Source organism: Sus scrofa, chromosome 1 (genome assembly GCF_054392235.1).
Source record: "Sus scrofa isolate SSC_HxYL_T2T_F1_AM1 chromosome 1, Sscrofa_HxYL_maternal_Yorkshire_Landrace_v2.0, whole genome shotgun sequence".
NCBI lineage: Eukaryota > Metazoa > Chordata > Mammalia > Artiodactyla > Suidae > Sus > Sus scrofa.
In genome coordinates this window covers 158,508,142-158,534,144 of record NC_139383.1, presented here as the reverse complement: position 1 = coordinate 158,534,144, position 26,003 = coordinate 158,508,142, and the positions used below count along the sequence as shown (strand labels likewise).

At 44.7% G+C, this 26,003-nt stretch overlaps 1 protein-coding gene across 18 annotated transcripts in view; it reads left to right on the top strand.

Moving 5' to 3' along the window:
• ZNF236 (zinc finger protein 236) overlaps window positions 1-23,450 on the top strand; it is a 91,569-nt gene extending 68,119 nt beyond the window's left edge. For 4 of the 18 annotated variants that reach the window (XM_085017618.1, XM_085017617.1, XM_021099032.2 and 1 more), the window contains 10 exons: window positions 202-347; window positions 441-681; window positions 1,055-1,234; window positions 4,378-4,533; window positions 10,077-10,264; window positions 15,395-15,526; window positions 17,891-18,088; window positions 18,647-18,776; window positions 20,200-20,376; window positions 20,953-23,450. In XM_085017618.1, coding sequence (XP_084873744.1) covers window positions 202-347; window positions 441-681; window positions 1,055-1,234; window positions 4,378-4,533; window positions 10,077-10,264; window positions 15,395-15,526; window positions 17,891-18,088; window positions 18,647-18,776; window positions 20,200-20,376; window positions 20,953-21,065 — 1,661 coding nt within the window. In that variant the 3' untranslated portion in view covers window positions 21,066-23,450. Of the gene's footprint in view, window positions 1-201; window positions 348-440; window positions 682-1,054; window positions 1,235-4,377; window positions 4,534-9,037; window positions 9,105-10,076; window positions 10,265-15,274; window positions 15,527-17,890; window positions 18,089-18,646; window positions 18,777-20,199; window positions 20,377-20,880 lie in introns of all 18 variants that reach the window. The other 14 variants (XR_014840825.1, XR_014840822.1, XR_002345824.2 and 11 more) reach the window with 9 other exon arrangements.
• The last annotated feature ends 2,553 nt before the right edge of the window (window positions 23,451-26,003 follow it).

Below are 26,003 nucleotides of genomic sequence, written 5' to 3'. Positions count from 1 at the left end.
GTTTGTTTTGTGATGATTAAACTAGACTTATGTGTATGTTATAAACTAAGTATTAGTATTCATTAACTAGATCATATTGCCCTGACTTCCTATTGATATATGTATTCACTTAAGTATTTTAAAAGTCCCTGTATAAAAATGAAGTTTTTTCTATTTAAGAAGATTTTCTGATTCCTGGTCATTCCTGGCCTTTCCCCGCAGCTGGTGGTGACTGGACAGTGTCTTTGACGGACGGGAGTCTAGCTGCCCTAGAAGGCATACAGTTACAACTCGCTGCTAATGTGGTCGGGTCAAATGTTCAAATTTCTGGAATCGATGCCTCCAGCATTAATAATATCACGCTCCAGGTATGACACCTGCTATGGTTTTCTGTGAGTTAATACAGCTGAAGTTGCAGTAAGCATGATGGTATCCTTACAAGGGTCTCCCATTGCTTTCAGATTGACCCAAGTCTTCTGCAGCAGACGTTACAGCAGGGCAACTTGCTTGCTCAGCAGCTGACCACAGAGCCTGGCCTGGCCTCACAGAACAGCTCTCTTCAGACACCAGACAGTGCGGTCCCAGCCAGTGTCGTCATCCAGCCCATCTCCGGCCTGTCCTTACAGCCCACCGTGACATCTGCCAATCTGACCATCGGCCCCCTCTCGGAGCAGGATTCCGTGCTGACCACCAGCAGCAGTGGTGAGAGCCAGCATGCCAGTTGATGCTGACAGCTGGAATTTGAGCTTCTAGCTTACAGTCACATGTGTGATTTTAGGACAGTAGGATGCTGTTATCTTCTCTCTGTAAAGCTCAACAAATAAATCAAAGGTCCTAAGAATAAAATAAGCTTTTCTTGGGATAAGCGATGTTTAATCAGTATATTGGCATAGATCATCGCCTTCATAGAACTGGATCCATATCATTTTAGAGGAAGGAATTAGAGATGACTGTTATTTTATTTTGACTCCGTCTCTTTTTAAAGTAACAGTTCCACTAAAATGTATTTTGAATATAAAAAAGGAGAATGTTGTTGTTTTTAAGCCCGGCTTTGTCTCTTTTATGATGATGACAGGGACGCAGGACCTCTCTCAGGTGGTGACGTCGCAGGGCCTGGTGTCCACCTCCACTGGCCCCCACGAGATCACCCTGACCATTAACAACTCAAGTCTGAGCCAGGTGCTGGCCCAGGCTGCTGGGCCCACGGCTGCGTCGTCCTCAGGGTCCCCGCAGGAAATTACCCTGACCATCTCTGGTTAGTCTTCAGATTCTTTACATCTTTTCACCTGCAGTTTAAGTAAATCTTACCTGTGTTTTTGTCCTGCAAGACTGAGCTTTGCCTAAATCCTGTGCTTTGGGGTGTTTGTAATTTATGTGAGAAACTCCAGTGTAGTGAAAATGATACTGCAGTTCACACATAACCTCAGAAATTAAATGTGATGGTTTCTTGTGGCACTTATAGGTGGAGCCAGTTGGTTTTGTCATGTGTTTTGTTTAGCAAAGAGAAGAAAACCATAGCTTCACAATTCTTCCTCCTGCTCCTTTAAACTGAAGGAGTTTAATTGGTGTAAATGGTACCTCAAGACATCATAGATACCCCTCTTTTTATCTTTCCAGAATTTGGCTGGGACTCTGTAGGTTATGGTAGAACACTGGAAAGTAGACAAAGTAGAAACCTTTGGCCGTTCAGGTCCCTAGGGTTGGCCATCTGTCCTGCATGTCCATGAGCAGCTCCAGGCCTGGGATGCTCAGTCAGATTCCCCTTCTTACAGTTCCTTAATGCTCACGATGGGTCCTGCTCTGCTTTGGCTTGGAGCACATTTCACAGGTGTGGTCTGCCCACCAGCTCCTCCTGTTAACAGAGTGAGTCGTAACTTTAGCAACAGTGGTTCTCACCCTAACTATGCACCAGGTTCTATTCTAGTAACTTTCACAAATATTAACTCATTTAATATTAATTCATTTAAGTCTCATAACAACCTTATGAGGTTGCTATTTAAAAAAACAACTGGGAGCCAAAATACCCTCCCTGGAGGCAGTGTGATGGCAGGAAGCATCCGCATTTTCCCTTAAAACACCAGGCTGATAGCCATGTGAGCGGTCAGCATGGCATCACTTTCATTTCAGGGAGATTTCTGACCAGTCATTATTGGAATGGAAAGAACAGGTATTGAGGAGGAAACCAAAAGCTTTCTTTTCAGAGGGGTGTCTTTATTTTTTTTGATTTAGGTGAGAAATCTGAGGAGCTGTTCCTCATGCAGTGTTGCTTTTGAATGACTCCCATAATTTTTAGATGCTAACCAGCAGCAAAAATTAATTTTGTCTAATTCAGTAACCTTCTTCTTTATTATATACAACTGAATTTTAACATTGGAAACATATAAGAGTTATTTTCAGAAAGATGTTGTGTTGATCAAATTAACTTTTTTGTGAGTACTGTCAATATGTGACATATTGTGCTCATCCAATACAAAAACGCTTAGTATGAGATTCTTGCTTATAGTGCAGAAACTGTTATCTTGTTTGTGGATTGTGTTTTTTCTCCTGTGTTTTCCAATTACTGATCATTTAATTATTTTATTACTTTGTATCCAAAAGAGTAGATGAATACAACTGTAATTAAAAAAAAAAAAAAAAAAAAAAAAACTGGCTGAAGGATTTATCCTAGGGGATGTCTTTGTCAGTTGATGAAATAAGCTTTGCCCAAACTTTGGGCTTAAGATTTCTTATTTCCTTATTTCTCATTATTGTGCATAATGAGAATTGGCTATAGTGACTCATAAGTCAACATTTCCTTATCCCACTCTGAGAAGTTGAGAAAAACCAAAATTTTTAATTAATTTTAATAAATTAATTTGTGGTCACTCATGGGAAGCATCTAGCTCTTCTGTAGAATTTTTCAGTTATTTTATAGAATGTTGTTTTCTCCATTAACACATAGAATTATAGATGCTTGCAATACTTGAATGCAAATATTATTTCAGTTAAGTTTTACAGACTTTAGCAATTTGTAAGTTGTTTGGGAAAACATGAAACCCTGGGATCGTCCTCAGTCTGCCCATTTCTCTCCTACATCTGCAGTAGAAGTCCTCTTAGCTGATGTCTTTAGTCCACATCAAGCAGAGTCAGGCAGTGATGCCTGCTGGATTTTGAGCACACACACAGACCTTTGAAAATGGCTCTGCTCTGCTGCTAAGCCTTCTGCCTTTTCAGTTTGCCCATATCTAGGTCCATATGCGTAGCTCCCCTCCCCTTTTCTGTTTCTTAAATGTGGTGTGTGTGTCCAGCATTACACAGTGGAGGGCAGCATCGCTTTGTCTTTTGATGCCTTTTCCCTCTGATTTTGTTTAGTTGTCTTCCTTACACCTAACTTGACAGCAGAATTTTTTTTTTTTTTAAGCAGTTTGCCTCTGTCTAGTCTTAGCAGAGCAGTCAGTTTAGTTTTGTTGAAATGGCAACAGGCTTTTCATTTTTGTGTTCATCTGCTTCCATGTTATTGGCTTACATTGTAAATTACAGTAACTGGTAGCTGATGGGAGCTGAGTGCATCATGGCTCCTGAGCCCGCTGTGGGTGCCCAGGGTGCTGGGGGCAGCAGCCCACCCACAGGAGAGTCTCAGCAGCCACTCTTCCGCAAAGGAGGCCCCACTGTCACTCTGCCACGTCCCTGATGCTACAACTGGGAGTCTACCACGTTTGGGAATGTTTTCAATTCAGCTTAGGTTTTTTCAGCAAAGTGTTGTAGCTTTAAGTGTCTTAAGTACTGAGTTAAAGTAGAACTCTTAAGCACTTTAAGGGAGTTCCTATTGTGGCTCAGCAGATTACAAACCCATCTAGTATCCAAGAGGATGAGGGTTCGATCCCTGGCCCAGCTCAGTGCGTTAAGGATCCAGCCTTGCTGTGAGCTGTGGTGTAGGTCGCAGATGCGGTTCAGATCCTACGTTGCTGTGGTTGTGGGGTAGGCCGGCAGCTGCAACTCCAATTTGACCACTAGCCTGGGAACTTCCATGTGCTACAGGTATGGCCCTAAAAAGCAAAAAAAAAAAAAAAAAAGCACTTAAAAATATTTTTGTAGCTTACAAGAGTGAGCAAATGCTTTCATTTAGGCAAATGTATTTCTTTTTATTTTTTTGGCCATGCCACAATGTGAGGAAATTCCCAGTCCAGTGATCAGACCCACACCACAGCAGTGACAATGCTGGATCCTTAAACCGCTAGGCCACCGGGGAACTCCTAAGAAAATGTATTTCATGGTCTTATTTTCATTTTATTTCTATAACTAGTAATGAAAACAAGATAGCTTTTATTTTTAATAGCATGTTATTAGATGTTTAACATACTCACCGGTGTATAAATTAACATGTTACTGTCAGGTTTCACAATATTAATTTCCATTTAGGTCAAGATCTTATTCAACACAGTTCTAACGGAAGTAGTGAAGTAAACGGAAGCATAAGATTGTCTGCACCTGCAATCAGTAGTCAGTCCACAGGTGCCACCTTGACCATAAGCAATGATCAGCTTCTCTCCCAGAGTGCAGCATTGACCTCCTCAGGTATGCAGCTTGTGACTTAGCCATAGAGGCTTTGTGACATCTCATGGTTCGTGGCTGTGTGCCCTGTTGGTGGACAGAAGCCACCCGGCTTTAGTGTGACGAGTGTGTTGACTGCATGTTTGAATACGTTTGATGTAATTCCAGATGATTAGTGGTCTCTGAGCAATTCTAGGACCTGGAAGTCTCTCAAGAGTTACTGACCTTTTGAGGTTATTTTCTACCTTTTAATGAATGAAGGTGGATGATCTTACTCAGATGTCCAAGGTGTTGTGTGTGTCTGTGGGTAGCGCCGAGGATCCGTTGCACAGCTGTTCCCGCCTCCCCTGAGCTGGAAGTTTCTCTGGTCATCACTCTGTGCCCCACGCTGTGAATGTTCGTACACCAGCTGGCTGTAGGATAACACAATCAAAAGATGGCATCTTTCCCAGGCCTTGCCGTATAGACTTGAATAAAAAATAAAAGCAAACGGACTCCAGTGAAAGGAGTTACAGCTTCCTGAGTAACAGTTAACAGTTCAGGATGACGGCCTGTTTCCTTTCCCTGGAAGAGATTTCATTCATTTCTTAGCTTTCTTAGTTTTCGACCCTCTGTATCATTTTTTGAAAAGAATTTAATTTTTAGATATATTTATACTCAAGCCTAGATTTTTTTTATGCTTAATTGAAATGCTTTCTTATCCAGTAATTCTTGGGTTCGGTATAAGATTGTAGTGCACATTGTATGGTGAGAATTGTACTAAGTCTGGGTTGAGCAAGGCCCATATGGTCCCCTTGCATTTTGGACCCTGGAAACTAATAGAGCACAGACATGTATTGACGCCTTCATAAATCAAGGTAGAATTACAGCAGTGACGATACCTGAGGGAGAGAGAAGGGTGCTCAGACGGAAGGGGTGACCTGCCCCAGGGGCTGGCCTCTGGAGACAGAGCTGACACAGGAGCTCTGGGGGTGGGTGGGGCTGCCCGGTGCCAAGTAGGCCAGTCAGGTACTTGCTCAACAGAGGAAGATGGTAGGCGAGGCTAGAGGTGTGTAGTGAGCTTCCACCTGGGACCCTGAGGGCCTTCTCTCCACCCATCGTCCTTTGCTGAGGGGCAGACTGACACATAGGCAGGTAAGAACCTGATCTAAATCATGAGTTGGCAGGTCTGGGCTCCTGGCTGAGGATGATTCCACTGGACTTCTGCTCTCTGTGTTTTACTGCTTCTTCTTTAATCTCTGCTCTGCTCCTCCTTCATCAGTTCACTTCTTAATTTGGGTCTCTAAAAAAATTATATCAGAGAGATCAACACTTTTACTTGTTTTGTGCTGTTAAGGAGATTTCGCTTTATATTCTGATGGGCTCTGAAAGCTAGTACTTTCAGGTTATAATAGGTTCCCAGGCCAGAGGTCCAATAGGAGCCAGTGGTGGGATCTTACCTCTCCTGGGAGCCCTGCCTGACATCCGTGTTGAGTCCTGGGCAAATCCGTGAAGAGACAAGTGGGGTCTTAGATGTTTCAACTTAAACGTAGTGGTTTGCACTGCTGGGGTATTTGTTGGTTCAGTGGGTTCCTGACATTAAAATTGATGTTCTGATCCGAATGGGGAGGGGGATGGAGGGGGAACCCACCAATGCTGAGGGCTCTGACCATCACAATTCCTTTAACCTGCTGTCCTCTCTCAGTCAGACTGTGGGTGTCTCACCTGGGACACCTGCCTCCACAGACACAGAGGGAGGGTCTCATGGGCAGGGGAGGAGCTTCGTCGCCGCAGCGCCCATAGCACTGGTAGTATCCAGGGTTTCCCTGTGTCATGCTCTGGGGTTCCTTTAAAAACAGCAAGCCTTCCCCTTTCTCCTGATTTAATTCTTTTCTTTCCTTTAGACTTATTGGAGAGCCAGCTGAGAGCGTTTCTCTCTTTCTTTCTGATGCCACTTTGGATGAATTTGTTGCCTTACTAAAAATTTTTTTCCCTATGAGTTTGATGGCATTATAAAAGATGAGCTTGGAGTTCCCATCGTGGCTCAGTGCTTAACGAATCCGACTAGGAGCCATGAGGTTGTGGGTTCGATCCCTGGCATTGCTCAGTGGGTTAAGGATCCGGCATTGCTGTGGTCTAGGTCACAGACGCGGCTTGGGTCCTGCATTGCTGAGGCTCTGCAGCTACAGCTCCGATTCGACCCCTAGCCTGGGAACCTCCACATGCCATGGGAGCGGCCCTAGAAATGGCTAAATAAATAAATAAATAAATAAAAATAAAAGAGAGCTTATAATTAAAGAACATTTGTTTAATAATGTAGTATCAGCTAGTATTAAACATAGTGGTAATTTTATGTGAGCAAGTCAGTTGTATTGTGATCTCTAGTACCTTTGGTTTCTTTGAATAATCTTGAATACAGGAAAAGATTCTTCATACGTTGAACCTCTCAGCCCCTGATATCAAGCAGGTGTTTTTAGAGAGGTTTTTGTATTCTACGAGTGCTGGTTATAATTAGCTGATCCCATCTCTGTCACATTGTCAGGAGATTGCATCTTAATGGGCAACATTTATCCTAGAATCAGTCAGGCCACACCAGTAAGAACTGGAATTAAAATGACTTTGAGATTGAAGTTACCTCTTCTAAGATAAACACTAAAGTACAAGCTCTCACTGTCACCCTGTGAAATGTAAGCTGCAGGTCCTTTATCACAGCATGAGGAATATGCACGTGGCGGTGGTTGTTTTTCATTTTCTATGTGAACAGGATATGTTAACTTGTTGGCTTCTGGGGAAGCTTTGCATCTTAGTTGAAAGAAGGCTGTTACTGTTTAGGGATTTACAAATAAATCAAAGTGCAGCAGTGAGTCAGAATTTCATACCCAGAATGAAAGCAGGCGCTTTTGTTCAGATTGTGACAAGACGGTTGAAGGCCATTTCCAAGACAGGTCCGCATAATACCCAGGACAAGTGGTTTTCCTAGAAAATGGTCAAATATGTTTTAAGTACCCTCTCAGAGGCAGAAAATTGTTATTAATAGAGGCTTGAAATTTAGCACAGCTTTTTAAGTAATTTTTCTTAAATTGGTATTATTTTTTCTCACCTTAGTCCATTTTTATGATAATTTTGATGAATAATCAAGTTCTTTCAATGGGAGAAAAGATCAGTGTTGTCTATAGTTCATTGTGAGGTTATTTTTGCCTCCATTTCTCCTAGATTTAAGTACAATTACTTCTTTCCCCATAGCTCAGAAATTGTAATAGCCCACATTTGTGGGTGCACTTTAAAATTAGCACGTTCTTCCCACTCTGTCCCCAGGAGTAAATAGCCAGTCAGTACATCTGTCCTGTCCTGCTTCCCTTCCTCTGCTCGCCATAGTTTTGACAATCTCCAGAGAAGGGCTGATCCCACATCTTGGAAACTTCTCGTGAAACCTCCCAAAATTATAATTCAGTTTTCTTAGGGGCTATGAAAACTTAATCCCAGCAAAGACTGAAGACAGTGCTAGGTTTGATGAGCATACAGAATTTATTAATCCTTTCAGGATTACTCTTTTTGAGTTAGAATCATAAAGTGCAGTAGGGTGGCTGTAGTATGTCCTAGATGAATAGTGCTTTCAGAAAAAAATAAATGGGAACTAAAAGTAAGAGCCTACAGTCTTTGCTTCAGTATCGAATCCTATTTTTCCCATTAAGAGTATTTAATTTGAATTTAAAATTGTGGCTTCCAGACCTTTAAACAAGTGTTTTTATATAGTAAGAATTATATATTAAATGTAATTACAGCTTTTAATTACTCAATTGCATGCTTAATAAATTTTCAGTTTTTAAGCAGAGGTTCTTTTCAACACGTTGAGGCTAGTTCGACTTGAACAGGTGTTGCCATGATTCTTTTTGTGGGAAATCTTTTGAATTAATAAGCACACGGAAAGGTTCATTCAGCCCACGGTTGAGTTGAAATATGAACCCTGGCCTTGCCTGACGTTGTTCAGTCTTTTCCCTGGACTTTGTGTCCGGGTCCACTTTGGTTAATGAACTTGCAGACGTGTTTCCTTTTTGCCTTTCTTGGGCTGCACAGTCCGGTTGCTGCATTCACAGGCATCGGAAAGTCTGACACACTGTCCTGGTTGGAGGGGCTCTTGGGCGCCGTGATTTCAGGGCTGAGTGAGGCTCGGAGTCCTGGCCGTCTGAGCTGCGGGGAGCCCTTCTCACTTGGGCTTTTGCTCTAACTCCTCTGGCCCCGGCCTTGTACCAGCTGCCCTCACGAGGCCCTGCTGCCCGGTGGCCCCTCCTTAGGGGTTGTATTTGAGCAGCAGTTAGGGTGCCAAGCTGTTGCGGCCCTTCTCAGCCCTTCTTCGTCTGGTCCCTCGGGGGCGGAGGGGACGCAAGCTGGCGAGGTGGGGCCGCGGGCCCTCGGCAGATCCACACTCCCTGCGCCTGGTGGCCCGTGCCCCGTGCAGAGGCCGGGCGAGGGGGTCTGGCAGGTTCCTGGGAGCCGAGAGGCTGCGGAGGGCGGCCAGCCCAGCCTCCTAATGGTTGTACTGCTTTTGAAGGTTCCAGGTCTGTGCCGCTCAGTGTGGGACTCCGGGAGTGTGGATCTGTGGAGGACGCCGCTCACAAGTAAGTGACCTGCGCCCACGGCTCCGCGCAGCCCCCACTGTCGCCTTGTGGTTCAGACCCGGTTAGGAGGTAGCACTTCCACGGCTGCTGTCACTCATCTCGGCCGGCGCCCCGCACAGGGGTGAGGGGCGGGGGTGGGGGGGCGAGGTTGTCAGATGGATGGAGCGCGGCTCGTGGGAGTTGTGTGTGTGAGTGTGTGTGTACACGTGCATGTGCATGTGTGTTATGCTTCCAAGTAAAAACTTGAACTGTGTAGTGTTGGTGCCCAGCGGTCAGCCCACACCGAGCCCATTGCATTTCCCGCAGGTGCATGAGTCTGTATGTGGAGGAGGAGGCCTCCCTTCCCCATCTGCCCCAGATGCCCTCCTTTCTCCTTCATCACGGATGCAAGGGGAAGCTCTTACAGAGTTTTGTTTTGTTTTCTAAAGCAAATTAAGATGCCATGCAGGGTACATGAACGTTTAGAGAATTGCATGAGGCTTGTTCTGACCGCCTGCATTTCAGTTGGTCACCGTAAAGGGTAGCGGGTTGTGGCTGTTAGCAGAGGTCGTCAGACATTTCACTCTGGAACTGGTCGCCGCTCAGGGGTCACATCTCATTCCTCTCTTGGGCTGGTCTCTGGTCCCGGATGGGGACAGTGTCCTGGGAATTCTGGTGTGAGTTTCCTTCTGCATCGGCAGCACTGACGGGGACTCTAGGGCCGGGTTTTCACTCTTCCTTTACTGCTTTTCTCTGTATTGTACTGAAGAAGCAGAGTTTACTTATGTATAAAGATTTAGATATTTACAAAAGCCTTGCCTTAATACAGGAATCAAAGACACTGTGATTTGCTTGATGCCTTTTCAGAAGACTAGGCCATGTAAATGCTGATGGTGACAGGCTCGTTCCCTTAGGAAAACTCTCTTCCTGTGCCGTTAAAATTGGACTTACCTACTTTTCCATTGATGTCTTTATTTTGCCTTTTTTTGGTAGAACTTAATACTACAACTGGAAGCCTTCCTTCGACCACACCAATGTCCCCATCTGCCATGTCTGCTCAGAACCTGGTCATGTCCTCGTCAGGTGTGGGGGGAGAGGCCAGCGTCACGCTGACCCTGGCCGACACTCAGGGCCTGCTCTCCGGGGGACTGGACACGGTCACGCTCAACATCGCTTCTCAGGTGGGTGCACTCCCAGCCCTCCTTTTCTTATTCTTCCCTGAGTGTATATTCTAAACACTGTCTTTCAAAACTGAGGGTTTTTTTTTTTTCTGATTAAAAAAATAATAATAATTTGTTAAATGCAAAATGGGGAATGGACAGCACAGAAAAGCATTTAAGAAATCCACTACCCAAATGGAACTACAGTTAACCTTTGAGTGTTTATATCCTTCTAATTCTTTCTGTGCATACATCCTTCTAATCATTTCTTTGCCTGTTTTACAACTTTTATAGAAACATGTTCATGTATTTATCATGTAGTATAAATTTTTCCCCTTCTTATGAATTATATTGTGACTACCGTCCCATCAGTGATTTTAGCAATGCAAACATTTTTGATGGCTGTGCAGCATTTCATTTTAGAGATGAGTTTATTGAGGGGCATTATGGTGCATTCAGGTCTTGTTAGTAGTCTGGAGATTCTCATCCTCTTTATCCCTATGTTCTTAGACAAATCCCTGCAGTAGATGTGGGTTGAAGGGTGTGCATTTGATATCTCATACACTGAGTTTAGGATGCTGAAAACCTTTCAGAGTTTGATTAGAAAATTCATTATGAAAAATCTAATCACAGTGAAGAATCTTTGTCATGGAGCTGTGTTGGAGGTTGACTTGCCTCTTCTCAGTTCTAGCTCTTTCCATTTGTAAAATGGTGACATGTCCCCACGCGGCCCAGAGTTAGGTCCAGCCAGTCTCAGTCAGTGCTCCGGGTTGTGGTCCTGAATGTCTCAGGCACCATGAGCCCTCACAGAGGCCCCCTGCCAGCAGGCTCGGCCTTTGCTGACCGAGGGGCTTCCACTCTGGCTGACCAGGGTCTGTTCCAGTTGCCCTCCTTCTGTTCCCTCCAGGGACCCTGCAGGCCGGCCCTCAACAGACTGTGTCTGCTGCTAGGACGCTAAAGCCCATGGTGTTTTATTCAGCTGCATCCCTTCCCTGCAGCTGAGCATCTTTTCTGCCACGAGGGAAAGAGGTGTCTTTTAGAGTTTCATATAGTGAAGAACTATGTACATGCTTTAATATCACTTGTCCTTAGATATTACTCCACGCCTGTTTGTCACGACAGTGTCATCAACCTAAATGCTAAAAGTTGGTATTATATTTCAAAATTACAATTGGAACAGAAGTGGCCATTTGAAGATATAAGAATAGTTTTTTTTTTTTTTTTTCCTAGATTCAGCTTGTAGGAAACTTGATTATTGATGGTGGTTTACCCTTTTGTTACTCCCTACCCATGATTCTAGGCTCTCCTTCAGGGCCGGGCTCGGGTCACCCGTGATCAGGCTCGCTGGACTGGGCAGGTAGGGCAAAGGGAGGCCTGATGACAGAGAGCTGCCACTTACCAGCCATACGGAGAGCGTATTTCCAGTCCAGGGATGTGATTCTGGGCACTTAGTTCATTCAGCTCTTCCTCCTTTTTATTCTCTGCCGAGTTATACTCCTATGCCAATGACTCATCTCATGCCCTGTTTAACCCTCAGAGTCCCCTCGCCACTGAGCAGCAGTGGCCAAGCTCAGTGGCCTTTGGGAGTGGGACAGCAGTCTGTTACATGTGCGTCAGCCATTAGGATCCCCGGGGTTTTCTCACTGTACAGTTTTAACTGCAGCGAAGTAGTCATGAGGTAAAAGTGATGTAAAATAGAAATTTTAATGAAATTTAATCCTTTGGAGTAACTCATGGGAAGTATGGTAGGGTTTGATCAGGGAAAGCCGGAAAGCCATCTGTTTTTATGATTAGGAGTTTATTTTCTGTTTGTTAAAGTATATCACTTTGACAATTATTCTTTATAATTAAAGTGCAAGTTCACTGAGTATTTACCAGGTCACATTTTTAAAGCCCTTTAAATATTTGTTGCGACTCCAGTGCTTTTCTATGACCATGTGGCTGCTGGGCCCCCCAGCCCTGCCTGCACATGGTGTCATGGGAGCCTGGCAAGCAGGATGCTGGGTTCTGGCCAGGGCAGCTGGTGCTGCCTCAGAAGGTTCTCCAAAGACGGCTTTCTCATGAAATTCTGAGCATAGCAGGGCCAACCCAGTGAGAGCTGGGCTTATGTTGGCTTTTTTTGGTTCTAAATATCCTGACTTTTTGTTGTTGTTGTCTCTTCAGGGCCACACCCACGGCCTATGGAGGTTCCCAGGCTAGGGGTCTAATCGGAGCTGTAGCTGCTGGCCTACACCACAGCCACAGCAACGCCAGATCTGAGCCACATCTGTGACCTACACTGCAGGTCACGGCGACACCAGATCCTTAACCCACTGAGCGAGGCCAGGATCAGACCTGCATCCTCATGGGTACTAGTCAGATTCGTTTCCGCTGAGCCACGACAGGAACTCCAGCAAATCTCCTGACACTCAGCGAGACATGGTGTTTATTTTGGTTTAGGAAGAGCAGGACAGTAAAATTACGAAGTGCTGAGAAAAATCCTTCTGGTGAAATTATAACACACATGAATAGTAAATTGGGTTGATTTATAAGTACTTGAAGCCGAGTCCAAGTTGTTGCGATCCCAAGTCTCATCCATCAGCGTGGCATTCCACCTTATCCATTTTTTGTTGGTATTTCCCAAACTGGGTTGTGCATCAGAATTTGGGTCTCAGTCCAAGGCTGGTTCAATAGCTGCGAGTGGGACTGGGGTCTGAGTTACTGACCACCCTCCCTGCAGGTGATCCTGACTCTGCTTCCAGGCCCTACTCCTCTCAGCCAGTGCTCAGGCGCTTCCAGAACGCATGCGCACTTGGGGAATGAGAATTATTGTAATTTCCACCTCAATATAAATAAAATGTGGCAAATAAATAAATAGACTGTAAGTGTAAAACCAACCAAAAACCTGTGCCTTTCAGATGGCAGCATTTAGCAGACTCAGGTCACCACTTCCATGTGTGTAGCTGGTTGTTGAGCATTTATTTTATTAGACACTTAATACTTGCATCAGAGCATTTGTGTTAAGAATACTAAATGTTAGCCATTTAAACACCAATAATAAGCTAGTAAACTACATTTTTTCAGGACTTTTTTAAATGACTCTTTTTATTTTGAGGTATTGGTGGGTTCACAGGCAATTGTAAGAAAGGACATGGATCCCAGGCCCCTTCACCCAGCTTCCCCGGTGGCAGTGTCTCCCAGGCTACGGCGAAGCACCCACCAGGGATTGTTGGCAGCACCATCAGAATACACAATGTGTCCACCCCTCATGACGCTGCCGTTTTAGCCACATCCACTTTGCCCTCAACAGCTGCTAATCTGTTCTATGATTTTCTCATCTCAAAACAAAAGGAATTGTAATTTCTCCTTGATCAGACTGCATAAGCTCGGAGACTCAAATGTTTTAGCTTTGGTTGGGAGTATGAATTTATTGAGCCAACACTAGTTCTTAAGTATATCAGAACTTCTGGCCAGCAGTTATATTTGTCCTTGATTAATAAAATAAGGAAATGTGACTTTGTTAATTTTGATTGACACTATTTTTCAAAATTGTGTAGTCTAATAAGAGTGGTAACCAAAGCCAACAGTGGACACATAATGAAAAGTGTGGAAGGAGCTGCTCTTTGAAATTAACAATAGTCAGCTACTCCTTATGTAACGGGGGAGTAAACATGTGCTTTATTGGGGTACATAGGAACTTTTCTGTCCATCCCACATTTGTGAGAGAAAATTCGATTGATAGGTGGAGATACATAAAATATGATTTCACTTTTTGAACAAGTGCCTACGGACAGTGAAGACTCCTAATCAACTTAAGAAGCTCCCTGTTTCTGACTATGTAAATGCACTTTCTGCCCCATACGCTTCCCTCTGCCAGGTTCCCTCTCTGCGGGGGTGGAGTCTTTGCCGAAGGCAGTGAGGAAATGTATGCAATGCCTTCCCCGGCCACCCCTCTGCCCTTGGCTTTCCCCGTTGGAGCTCAGGCTGGGGACAGTGAGAAGCAGCCCTCACCTTCAGTCTCAGGGCTCCGGTGACGTGGGCTGTGTTCTTTCCTTTCCTTCAGCTGAGCATTCTTGCTGGCCCCTGACCCCATTAGCATTCTGCATTGATGCTGATGCTTCCAGGTCACGGGTTTCAAGTGAGTGTTTTGATTCTGTGTGAAATACGCTCAGAATCAGCTTTGATTTTAGCATTTAAATTGCATATTAAATTATTGATATAGATTCAGGATTTGCATCACAAAGGTGGTTCATTTAGATCCAGCTTGCTCTGTGCACTCGTCCCTCCCACCACCCCAGCCCACCCACTCTCTCTGTGTCTCAGATTCCTGGTCTATACACACAGGTCTGCAGGAGTAGAGATAAGACCAAAGTGGCTTTGTAGAGGGTAGCAAAATTGTATGTATATTTATATATTAGTTATATATATTTTAAAACAAATATTCTTTATTTTTTATATACATGTAAACATATATATAAATATATGTGCATAATATATATAAATACATATTTATAACACATATTCTTTATATATATTTTAAACATATTCTTTATATATATTTTTATAAGTTTATTGAGATATAATTTATATGCTATAAAGTTCACCGATTTAAAGTGGCCTTTGGTATATGCACAGAGTTGTACCACTATTACTGTAGCCACTTTTAGAACAGTTTGTCACCTGCGAGGAATCCTTGTGCCATTAGCGGTGACCAGTCATTCCCCTCAACCCCGGCCCGGGCTGTCTCCCCCGGCCTCTGGCAACCACTCGTCTGCTCTCTGTCTCTGTAGATTTGCCTGTTCTGGACGTTTCCCATAAGTGGAATCAGTGACATGTGGGCTTTGTGGCTGGCCTCTTTCACTCACGTGCCCACTGTATATAGCATGTCACGTTTTGTACAAATGCCATTCAGTTATACACATGGGCCACGTTTTGTTTATCCTGCCATCAGTTAATGGATATTGGGGTTCTTTCCCCTTTTGGCTACTGGGAACCTTCATGTTCAAGGTTTTGAGTGGATGTAGGTTTTCATTTCTCTGGGTGGAATTGCAGAGTCAGATGGTGGGGACCTGCCAACTTGTTTTGCAACGTGACTGCACCGTAAGAGATCTTTTAAATGACGGCTGGATGTGATGATGTTACACCTTCTAAAGCAGTGATCGTCTTTGCCAGGGTCAGCAGTTCCCAGCCTTACTCACAGATCCCTCTCTCTCGGGCCAGGGGGGAGCAGGCTCACCCCAGGTCATCTTGGTGAGCCATACCCCGCAGTCGTCATCAGCCACTGGTGAGGAGATCACCTACCAGGTACAGTACACGTTTTATTGATTCTCATGGTTTTTCAAAAAACAGATTCGGGATGGCTGGGGATAGAGGGCCCTGGGGGGAGGTGGGGCTGCCTCAGGAGGCATCTCCTGGGTGAAGCAGGTGCTGAGCTGGGGTGGGAAGAACTGGGGGTGCCGATGCTAGGTCTTATTCATTCCGTGATTTGGGGTCAAATGAGATATAGTAATGGATAATATGAAACTCTTCTTCATTTATGCCAGCTGATCAGATAGCATGTGGCCATTTACTTGCACTTGGTTCTTTTTGTAAGTTTTCCTGTAATACCTTTGCTGATTCTTTCAAGTCTTGTTACACATTTCCATACACATTCATATGTGTGTACATGACCTATTTGTCACTTGACTAGTCTTTGTTCTTAAATTCTTTTTTTTTTGGTGGGGAGACAAAACACTTAGTAAATGATAGTTCTGAATATGGATGAGTCTAAAAACTCTTAAAACTTTTTGGAGAAGTAACATTCAATTAATAAGTAATCTCTGGGAGTTCCTGTCATGGCTCAGCGGAAAGGAATCTGACTAGCATCCATGAGGACCCAGGTTTGATCCCTGGCCTCACTCAGTGGGTTAAGGATCTGGCATTGCCATGAGCTGCGGTGTAGGTCAAAGATGCGGCTCGGATCCTGTGTTGCTATGGCTTTGGTGTAGGCCAACGGTTACAGCCCCAATTGGACCCCTAATCTGGGAACCTCCATGTGCCACAGGCACAGCCATAAAAAGACAAAATAAATAAATAAATAAATAATCTCTGAATTTTTAAAGGAGCATTAAAATTTATGCTTCAACAATTTCAGCAAATGAATTTCAAGATAATGACTCATTGGGCTTTCAGTGGGACAAGGACTTTGTTTGTGAAGGAATTAAGCATAACCAGCCTGGCCTGAGTAACCAGAGCCCATCTGGCTGAATCTCAGTTGTATAACAGTCACACATTTGAATCGGGGTTTCCAAGACCACCCTCAAGTTCTGGGGTCCCTGGATGGAGTCAGGACAGGGAAAGGTCTGCGGCGCTCATGGTCACAGTGAAAGGATACACATTCAGTGCTCGCTATGGGGTGCTGATTCAGAAACTTCAGTCACAGCAGCCGTGAAGCGGAGAGCACCAACATCACTAACTCCAGGGTGCTGTGTGTGCACCCCGTGTAGCATTTGTTTCATCACTTAAAACCCTGCAGTTACAGTACAGCCTTCAAGAGTATCATTCCAGTGGTTTTCAAACTTTTTTTGACTCACAGGACATCTGTTTTATACAGTGAGCAAAGCCAATGTGTGGTTCTGTGGTTTCTTTCTCTGATCACGCAGATGCTCTCATGTAGACCTGCACACCTGTCACAGGTGTCACAGACTCATAGCTGTCCTGTGGCACGTGACATAACTTCATTATCTTTGCTCTTCTGATCTTTTCTGTTTTATTGCTTTTTTTTTCATTCCTTTTTTTTTTTTTTTCCCCCTACTGTGGCACAGATGAATGAGAGCAATTGGTAGGAATCTTTTGTAGTTGTTTAGGTATTTTTTGTTAAATCTTCTTTTTTGTGTTTTTTAACATTATGAAAAAGTATTTGATAACTGAAAACTCTAAAGATGTTGACAAACCCCATCAGTTTTCCTTATTGTTTGTAATTTTCTTTCACTAAGTCATCACATACACATTTTCATCTGCAAAACTGAACAGTTATTTACAAAAGCCGAGTAATAAACTCGTCCTATTTATTCATTTTTAGGGTGTTGATCATTCTGATAGGATCGGAATGATTTGAAAACTAGCTAATTAGTTTAGGCTCCAAGTTTGGGTGAAATGCTCTAATCCAGTCAAAAACTATAAAAATACCTTCAGCTACTAAGTATTATTTACAGTCCATTTGCTGAGAGAGCTCTTCGGCCAGAGCAGCAGCATGGTTTAGCATATGTCTGTATGTGACTCAGTCACGCTACCCCCACTGGCAGCATTTACCATGCTTGTGTGAATGCCCTGCTCTCGGCTCTCAGCCTGCTGTGTACCTATCCCCCCTGCCGCCCCCATGTAACCATCTCCCAGCACTGGAGGTAGGATTGTGACTTGTCTGTCTTCTCAGACTAGGGGTTAAGCACCCAGCCTGCAGTGGCCACAGGAGTCAGGTCAGAGCTGGATCTGCAGCTGGGTGGTCATGACTCGTGCACTGTAGTGCTGTCCAGACCCTGCCCGGTCAGTCATTGTGCACCAGGCATTCCAGGTACCTTTGGTGCACGTGGCTCTGGAGGGATGCCAGGCGTGGGGGCTGGTGTCCCCGTAGCAGGGGCTCTGCCATCCTTGCACCGGCCAAGCAAAATCGGGATTTCTGACTTGCTTTAGGTGACAGATGTCTCTGCCAGCCTGGCCCAGGGTGGCCAGCCAGAGAAGGAGGGCCGGCTGCACCAGTGCCTGGAGTGCGGTCGCACCTTTGCATCGGCCGCTCTGCTGCTGCACCACAGCAAGGAGGTGCACGGCCGGGAGCGCATCCACGGCTGTCCAGTGTGTAGGAAGGCCTTCAAGCGTGCCACGCACCTCAAGGTAGGCTCTTGCACCCGCTGTCCCCGGCAAGCGCTGTTGCTTGTCACTTCGGTGTAAAGGGCCCGGGTGGGTCTGGCACTCAGGGAAGCTGGGAATCTTGCTAGTGAGTCACGGACTCCTGTCCTACAAGGAAGAGGTCAATGGAGATGAATGTGTCTGCAGATGACCTTGAGGTGCCCTTTCTCCTGACACAGTGGCAGGTAGTAAAAGCTCTTTCAGCACCTGTCAACAGGCTGCGGGGCCTTCATGATGGCCAGCGAGGCTGCAGGGGAGCAGGCGATGCCTGAGCAAGCGCGTCTGCACCCACCCAGGGAATTGGTTGTTCTTGCAGCACTGGCTCTAACTGCTGAGCCCCCCGGTATTTGGGGGGTGCCTGGGTCTCCCCACCGCACATCACCTCCAACGGCTCTGGAACGGCAGGAAGAGTCCTGATCCGAGACGAGCTGTGGCAACCCTGCCAGTGGCCACAGGGCCTCCATGTTTTTTCCTCTCTGGCATCAAGTCTAGAAGGTTCCGCTATGGTCCTCAGTGCTCTCCACGTCTGTGTTTCTTTACCAGGAGCATATGCAGACACATCAGGCTGGTCCCTCCCTAAGCTCTCAGAAGCCCAGGGTGTTCAAGTGTGACACTTGTGAAAAGGCATTTGCCAAACCAAGCCAGCTGGAGCGCCACAGCCGCATCCACACAGGTAATGATGAGAGTGACCTCAGGTTAGAGATCTTCGTTGCAGGAGTTCCTGTTGTGGCTCAGTGGGTTAAGAACCTGACTCGTGTCCATGAGGATGCAGGTCCAATTCCTGGCCTCAGAGGGTTAAGGCTTCACTCGATGTTTCTGCAGGCTGTGGTGTAGGTCGCAGAGGCGGCTTGGATCTGGCATTGCTGTGGCTGTGGTGTAGGCTGGGCGCTGTAGCTCTGATTGGACCCCTAGCCTGGGAACTTCCATATGCTGCCATTGCGGCCCTAAAAAGAAAAAGAAATAAATCTTTGTCACAAACCGCAAGAAAATAAGATGAAACATGTGAATATTCATTTTGATACAACACATTATTCATAAAGCTAGGTCTCCGTGTTCCGTTTGTTCCTTGTTTTTTATCAGTTTATCCTGTTGGCAGAGGCTTTCTTCAGAGTGATCCCCGGAAGTTGAGGCTGTCGGGCCAGTGGCCCCTCATGGCCTGGAGCCCAGAACCTGGACCACAGCAGCACGTTCCCACCCCAACCTCCAGGTTCCATCCCTCCTGCTCTATCTTCGGACTCTGCTGACTTTTCCTGTCACCTAGGACTGCTCGGGTTCACCTTAGAGAAAAAATAGCCAAACGAAGGAAGGATGGCCCATCTCTCTTTCTCGGCCCCTCCCTGGGACAGCCCAGTCCCACCCCCTCCCCATGGACATTTGGGTCTTCCAGCCAGCCTGCCTCCTGGCACCTGGCCTCTTTGCAGATGCTTTTTTCTGGCTGGTCACCATCTTCCCAGCCCTTCCCTCCCTTGGCCTCGCCACCATCCCTGATTCACCTTCAGATGCCTCTCTGAGAGGTCCTGTCCATCCGGCCCCCTGTGTTGTCAGCAGGGCCCCAGCAGCCTCCTGAGCCCTGGGACAGGAAAGGACCTGGTCCCTGGGGGCTTGGAATTGGGTGCGTGACAGTGAGGGGTGGCAGGACTGCCAGGTGAAAGCAGAGAGAGAGATGCTGCTTAGGGACAGGGTGGTCCTCAGAGTGGGGCTGTGCAGCAGGCGTTCACCCGGGCAGGCTCCCAGCAGAAGTCACACTTCATAGACCTTCCATTTTTCAGTTTCCATAGCAACTTGGAAGCAATTAAGTAACAGTAAGAAGAAAAATATTGTATAAATCATTTTTTTCATCAAGTCGAATTGATATTTCCATGTCCTTAATGGGCTTTTTTTGGTTGTTTTTCTTCCCCAAATGTGCTAGAAACCTTTTGTTTGAGCTGTATGTGCTCAGCCTTTGCTTCCAGATGCTTTTCGGACTTTCAGTAGTTTTTGATTACATTGTGCTTGGTCTCCCCGTGGTCAGCGGGCAGTGGGAGGGCGTCACCACATCTTGGGAGCACTTGCACTCTTGTGACTGCAGGCCGCTGACCACGAGCCTCTGTCCCCAGGGGAGCGGCCGTTCCATTGCAGCCTGTGTGAGAAGGCCTTCAACCAGAAGAGTGCCCTGCAGGTGCACATGAAGAAGCACACGGGGGAGCGGCCCTACAGGTGCGCCTACTGCATCATGGGCTTCACACAGAAGAGCAACATGAAGCTGCATGTGAAGCGGGCCCACAGCCACGTGGGTGAGCAGCCCTGGATCTGGGGTCTGGGGCTTTCTGTCGAGAGTGGGTGGTGCCGGTACGGGGTTGGTGTTGGGCTGGGTCTGCTCCAAGAGCACTGTGCGCCCTGCTACCCCGAGGTGGGCGAGGGAAGTTATCTGTCCCCTCGGAGATGGGCCTCCATGTCCCCACATTGACTCTAGCCTGCTGGTCCAGGTGCTGTGGCCATGAGCGAGGCGGGTGGCAGCACCCAGGGGGGTTTCAGAAGCCATGAGGGGCAGGACACTTCATGTTGAGCAGTTTGTGAGGGAGAGCAGTTTCTTCCAATCCACACTCTAGTGCTTCAGTGGTGTCACATTAACACGACCTTTCTGGGAGGGAGCATGCATGACCAGGGCCATACAGGTTCCTATTCAAATAGCGGTCATTTGTGCCACCGACAGTTGTGAAACCTGCAGCTCAAACTATTCTTTTTTCATTGGGATGGAGTGCAAATCAATTTAGAAATTTCCTGTCTCTGTTCAACAGGTTGTCTTTACTTAAATGTGAGTAATTTTGTGCCACCAGATGTCTGAGACTCTTTCCTTGTCAACACTGCAGGAAGTTTGCAGGAACCCGCAGGCCCCCAGGAGCACAGAGGCGAGGCGCTAAGCCTGGACGAGGTGGTGCAGGAACCCGCAAGTGAGTGGCAGGCCCTGGCCAATGTGTTTTGACACCGCCTGAGCCTGAGAGCGTTATCAGAGTGAAGCGTGGAGAAGAGCAGAGCCCTAGGGATTTCTGTTTTGAAGCGTCAAGTGTTAAAAAATGTTACCACAGAGTTTTTTTTTTTTTTAAGCTATAAAATTATCTAAAGAATCACTGACTTTCAGAGACTTACAGGAAAAAACTGGGAAGGACAGAAGCACGTTGTCATTTGTCTGCAAATCACTGAACTCAGGTACTTCAACAGCAGTTTCACCTACTCCGTGGCCAGTGCATCTAGTTAAAAAGAAGTTAACTGGATCTTACTATCATTGTAGTGTGATTTCTTTGTATTAGCAAAGACAGATGTTAACATGGAAAAAAAATAGATAGGTTTTCCTTCATGCTTTCTGTTATAAGAAGCATAGCTCATAAGACAAACATAAGATAGGTGCATGAACTTCAGAAAAAAGTGTTAGAACACAGGGAAGCTTTTTCCATTTTTTTCTCTGTGAATTTTGAAATTAGTAGAACTTGACCCTTTTTAGTCTACCATAAGTTAATATGACTAATACCTTGAGAGGTGGCTGGACCAATTCTCTCTCTGTTACAGATACCTAATCATTAGCTACAAGAACGCAGTACCTGGGGTGTGAACAGGGACGAGAGGCAGCCTGACACCCAGGTGGGGCTCCGCCGCCCGCACAGGGTGACGTTACACTTGCTTCCTGAGTCGCTAACGCAGGTCCTTGGTTGGGTCGTTGCAGAAAGCACAGCCATATGTTGCAAACAGGAGATCACAGAGTTGTCCCCTAGGGACCAATTCAGACACGTGTTCGTATCTTAAGGATGAGAACCTGTACAAGCCCCGTGTTTTTCTCTTGTGTGTAAGCGGGTGTGCTTTTCATTTCAGGGAATTCTCTAGTCTCATCAATGGTGCCACGTTGAACATGTCCCAAACCAAATCCCACCCCGTGCTGGGGCGGGGCGTGTCATTCCCACAGCATTCCAAAGATGGAAACTTCTTTACTTCCCGTGAATCTCTCCTTGAAGTTATTTATATGTTCTATATATAAATACGTATGTACATAAGCAGATATATGGGCCTCTGTGTGGCTGAACAGTATATTTTGTAAATAAGCACTAGTCCAATTACAGAGAGCGCGACAGAGATTTTACCTCCTGACAAGCACTTCAGATCAGTATTGTGTTCATTTTATTAATAAACGAATATCCGTGTCATTGTGACATGACGCTGGGATTGTTTTTTGGTTTTTGTTTTCCTGAAAAATAATTGCCTTTATTTTCTCTCATTGCCTCGCTGGTTTCAGAAGAGAGCAGTTTTATTATAAACATTGTATGGACTTTGTATATTAAAAGAGGGGCTCATTTCAGATTCCTGAAGAAAGAGACATTTCACTGTTATTTTTGAAGGGGGCATCTTTTGATTTTTTTTGTTATCGTTCACACTTTCAGCGTATGTATATAAGTAATATTGATGGTGATATAAAAACTTTTGTTATGTGAAAATATTTAAGTCAGAAAACTGTTAAATAATATTACTTTTTTTTTCCCCAAACTGCTTTGTGTATTGTATATTTTTTTAAGGAAAAAAAAAAGCCTTATTTGACTTATTCTTGTGATACTGGACTTATTATATATCCTGAGGTTTTCCTTGAATGTCAGTGTGTATACCTGGCTGTAGTCAGTATATTCAGAATAATTGTAATTGTGCCAGAGTTTTAAAGGTTCTGCTTTTAATGCACTTTTCTTTTATAATTTTGTATTAAAATATTTTAGAAATGTTGATTAATTTTGGTGAACAAATATCTCCAAAGTTGAAATTATTGAAATTTAAAAAATTTTGTTCCTGCTAGGTTATTTATTTTGGTTTTAGCATTAAATGTCATCTCAGGACGGTCTCTAAAAGGGGTGTGTTTAATTCCTGATTGTATAGAAAGCGTACTTCAGTGAACTGTATTGGTGCACTGCCTATTTAAGTAAGGCCTTACCAAGTGAATCTAAAGCCTACTTTTATTTTGGTTAAAGAAAAAAAAAAAAAACAACAACCTTCCAATAATCCAGTTTGTGAGTTTTCTCAATTTATTATCAGGCAAACACAGGACATTAATGTATTATTTTGATTTACTTCCTAATTATAAACGCTGCTTCTTTGCAAAACATTCCTTGAAAACTAAAGTTTTGTAAAGACATAATTTCACTTGAACTTTTGGTGGAGTGGAGTACATGCTGATCTTTATACTTTACTGGTTGATAAAAAGTCTTCTGACAAGAGATTTCTAGTCTCCTGCATAACCAGGGTTTTGAGGATAGATAATTGTATTTTTTAAAATATCTCATCATAGCGTATCTGCTTTGGAATAACAATAAATAAAAAATGAAGTTAGGCAATGTGATTAATTTTTTTTTCTTTTAACATGTGATATGAAATAGTTCGGCACATGAATCATGACTTCATCTCAAGTTTCAGATACGTTTTCACAGAAAAGAACTTAATATTTTCCTTTACCTCTGTGACATGCAGACAATGAATGCTTAACTCTTGCAGGGTCTATTTGAAGAGCTTCCAACTTTAAACATCCCGATGTGGTTTGACAGTAGGCCCACTACCTGTATTAGCTTGACATGTCCTCCGTTATCTTCACTGTGGGCCGCATTCAACAATATCCTGGTCATTTAGAAAGTGCCCAACTGTCTTTAACTGTTCTCTAAAGTAACCGTGAAGCTCTTCAAAAAGCTGCAAGGGTTACCTGTCCACAGACCCTGGACCTCCCCCCAGGTGGTTCACGTGAAGCCGAGGGAGCGGGAGGGCCTGTATGTGGAGTCCCACCCACTGCAGGTGGCAGATGTGCTCGTGTTGTCATGACATTGGTAGAGGAACACGGAGACTGCTTTCCTGAAGCATGTGCTCCCACGCCCTGTCCTGCCCTCTTCTGCCCCTGTGCCACCTGGTGCCTGGCCAGGTGAGTGGAGCCCAGTCCTCGGCCTGGCAGCTCAGTAGAAGCGGCCCCACCACCAGATCTTGATCCTCTGACTGCAAGTAACCAATGGAACAAGGAAAACCTGACCCAGGAGCTGCTCCCACTGCTCCACTGAGTGTCCAGCTCATCCACTTTCAGTATCTAACTAGCGAGTGTTTCTTCAGAACGGTTTTTCTGTGGTCACTGCCCATTACCATCTTTAAGGAGATGTGAACTTGAGGTGTCCGGGAATTCCAGTGTTTACGTGCAAGAGATGCATGCATCAGTACAGGGACAGGAGTTTAAAAAGGAGGCACATTTCTCTTTCCATCCTCTGCAGAAGAATATTCATAACGCATGAAGATACTCATTTTTAACATTAAAAGATAGCCACTCAAATTTATGTAAGTAACATGATTTTTTCAAATGTATGGATATATAGAACTTCTTTCTGGTTATTATTTTTAGAGATACCTCATGCCTGCTTTTCGCACGATTTTTTTCTGCTATTTATTTCAAAGTCAATACTGTGCCCACCCAGCCCACTCCCCCCATAAAGTTAATCCAAGGATTGATCATTCTAAAGTCTGTTGTATAAAGAGAGGCAGAGATGCAATGATGCAATGGATACTTTTTGACTTTTCGTTTTCCCACTTAACTCTCTATTCATGTAATGTAGGCATTTTGGAGTTTTTAGAAAAGAATTGTAAAAGTGCCTACATATTGTTGGGGGCCTCTGAGTCTTTACCTAATTGTAAATGAAGACTAGCTTTTGAAAACCTAGTTGCATCTTCTTCATTGTTTAAAATGTGGGGGCAAATATTTCTGTAAGGTTAGAAGCCCCGCATAGCCCTTTTAAGGCTGCATCCTCTGACTTGGTGACATTTCTGTCACGTTTGGCTGCTTGGAGCCCCTCACCCCCCCAAATCCCAGATAAGCCACACTCCCCACCTCCCCCCACCCCATACACCGAAGCGCCGTGGTAGTTTTTTCCATGATGACTAATAAAGTATTTAAAGCACTAAAAAATAAGGATTAAGTGGCAGGAGCAATAGGCGGTCATCATAAAAGATTTTCCTATTTAATTGTTTTTAAGTGTAACGCTCCATAGCATGAAGACTTTTGTATTAAATCAAGATTCGTAATCTGACAAATTCTAAGATGACATAGTGATTCATTCTTGATTCACCATTAAAGAACATTTCAAGGTTACTCTTTTTTTTTTTAATTTACAGAAAAATCCCTTTTTTAATCTTCAAAGTTGTCTCATGGTCTGTTTATACATTGGATGATATTTATCTAATCCAGTTTTGTATTAGAAATGGATAGTTATGCCAAAGCCACTGTGTTGGCTTTGAGATTAATAAATATAGTTTTTATGTTATTTTAAAACTCCTATATATTTACTTATTTGGGTTTGGGGTGAGTTATAGCCATAGGCAGACATTTTTGTGTGTTAACATTTTTAGCATGGGGTAACAAAATACCATGCTGAATTTGCAATAAATTCAGCCCCATGGGGTTTGAATAGCTGAAAGGCCCTGGCAAGTCTGCATACTGTTGGTGGACCGGTTATTTTATGTGTGCTCAGGAGTCTTGACTGAGTAATGAATTCCAGGAGTTTGTAGGATTGGGGAGCAGGTAAACACGTGGCGTTTCACAGTAGTGGGAGGCTGAGCTGAGGGGAGGCTGTGAGTGGAGGTGCCTTCACTTCCCACTGGAGACAAGTCAACACTGTCTGGGAGGCAAATGAAAGCCGCAGTAGAAATCAGCATGTTTCTCAAAAGTCAGAGAATCGATTCTGCTTCTGGTCAGATGCTCTCAGAAGCAGGTGTCCCAGTGTTGTCCGTCAGAGGACAGCACGGTGGTGAGCCAGTCACACAGCCTCAGGGAGCTATGTCCCCTCAGCTCTTAGTGTCACACTGCTTAAGAATTCCTGATGGTTTGCTGTTTACGGTAGAGAATCATAATAGAAAATGTGCTGAGATG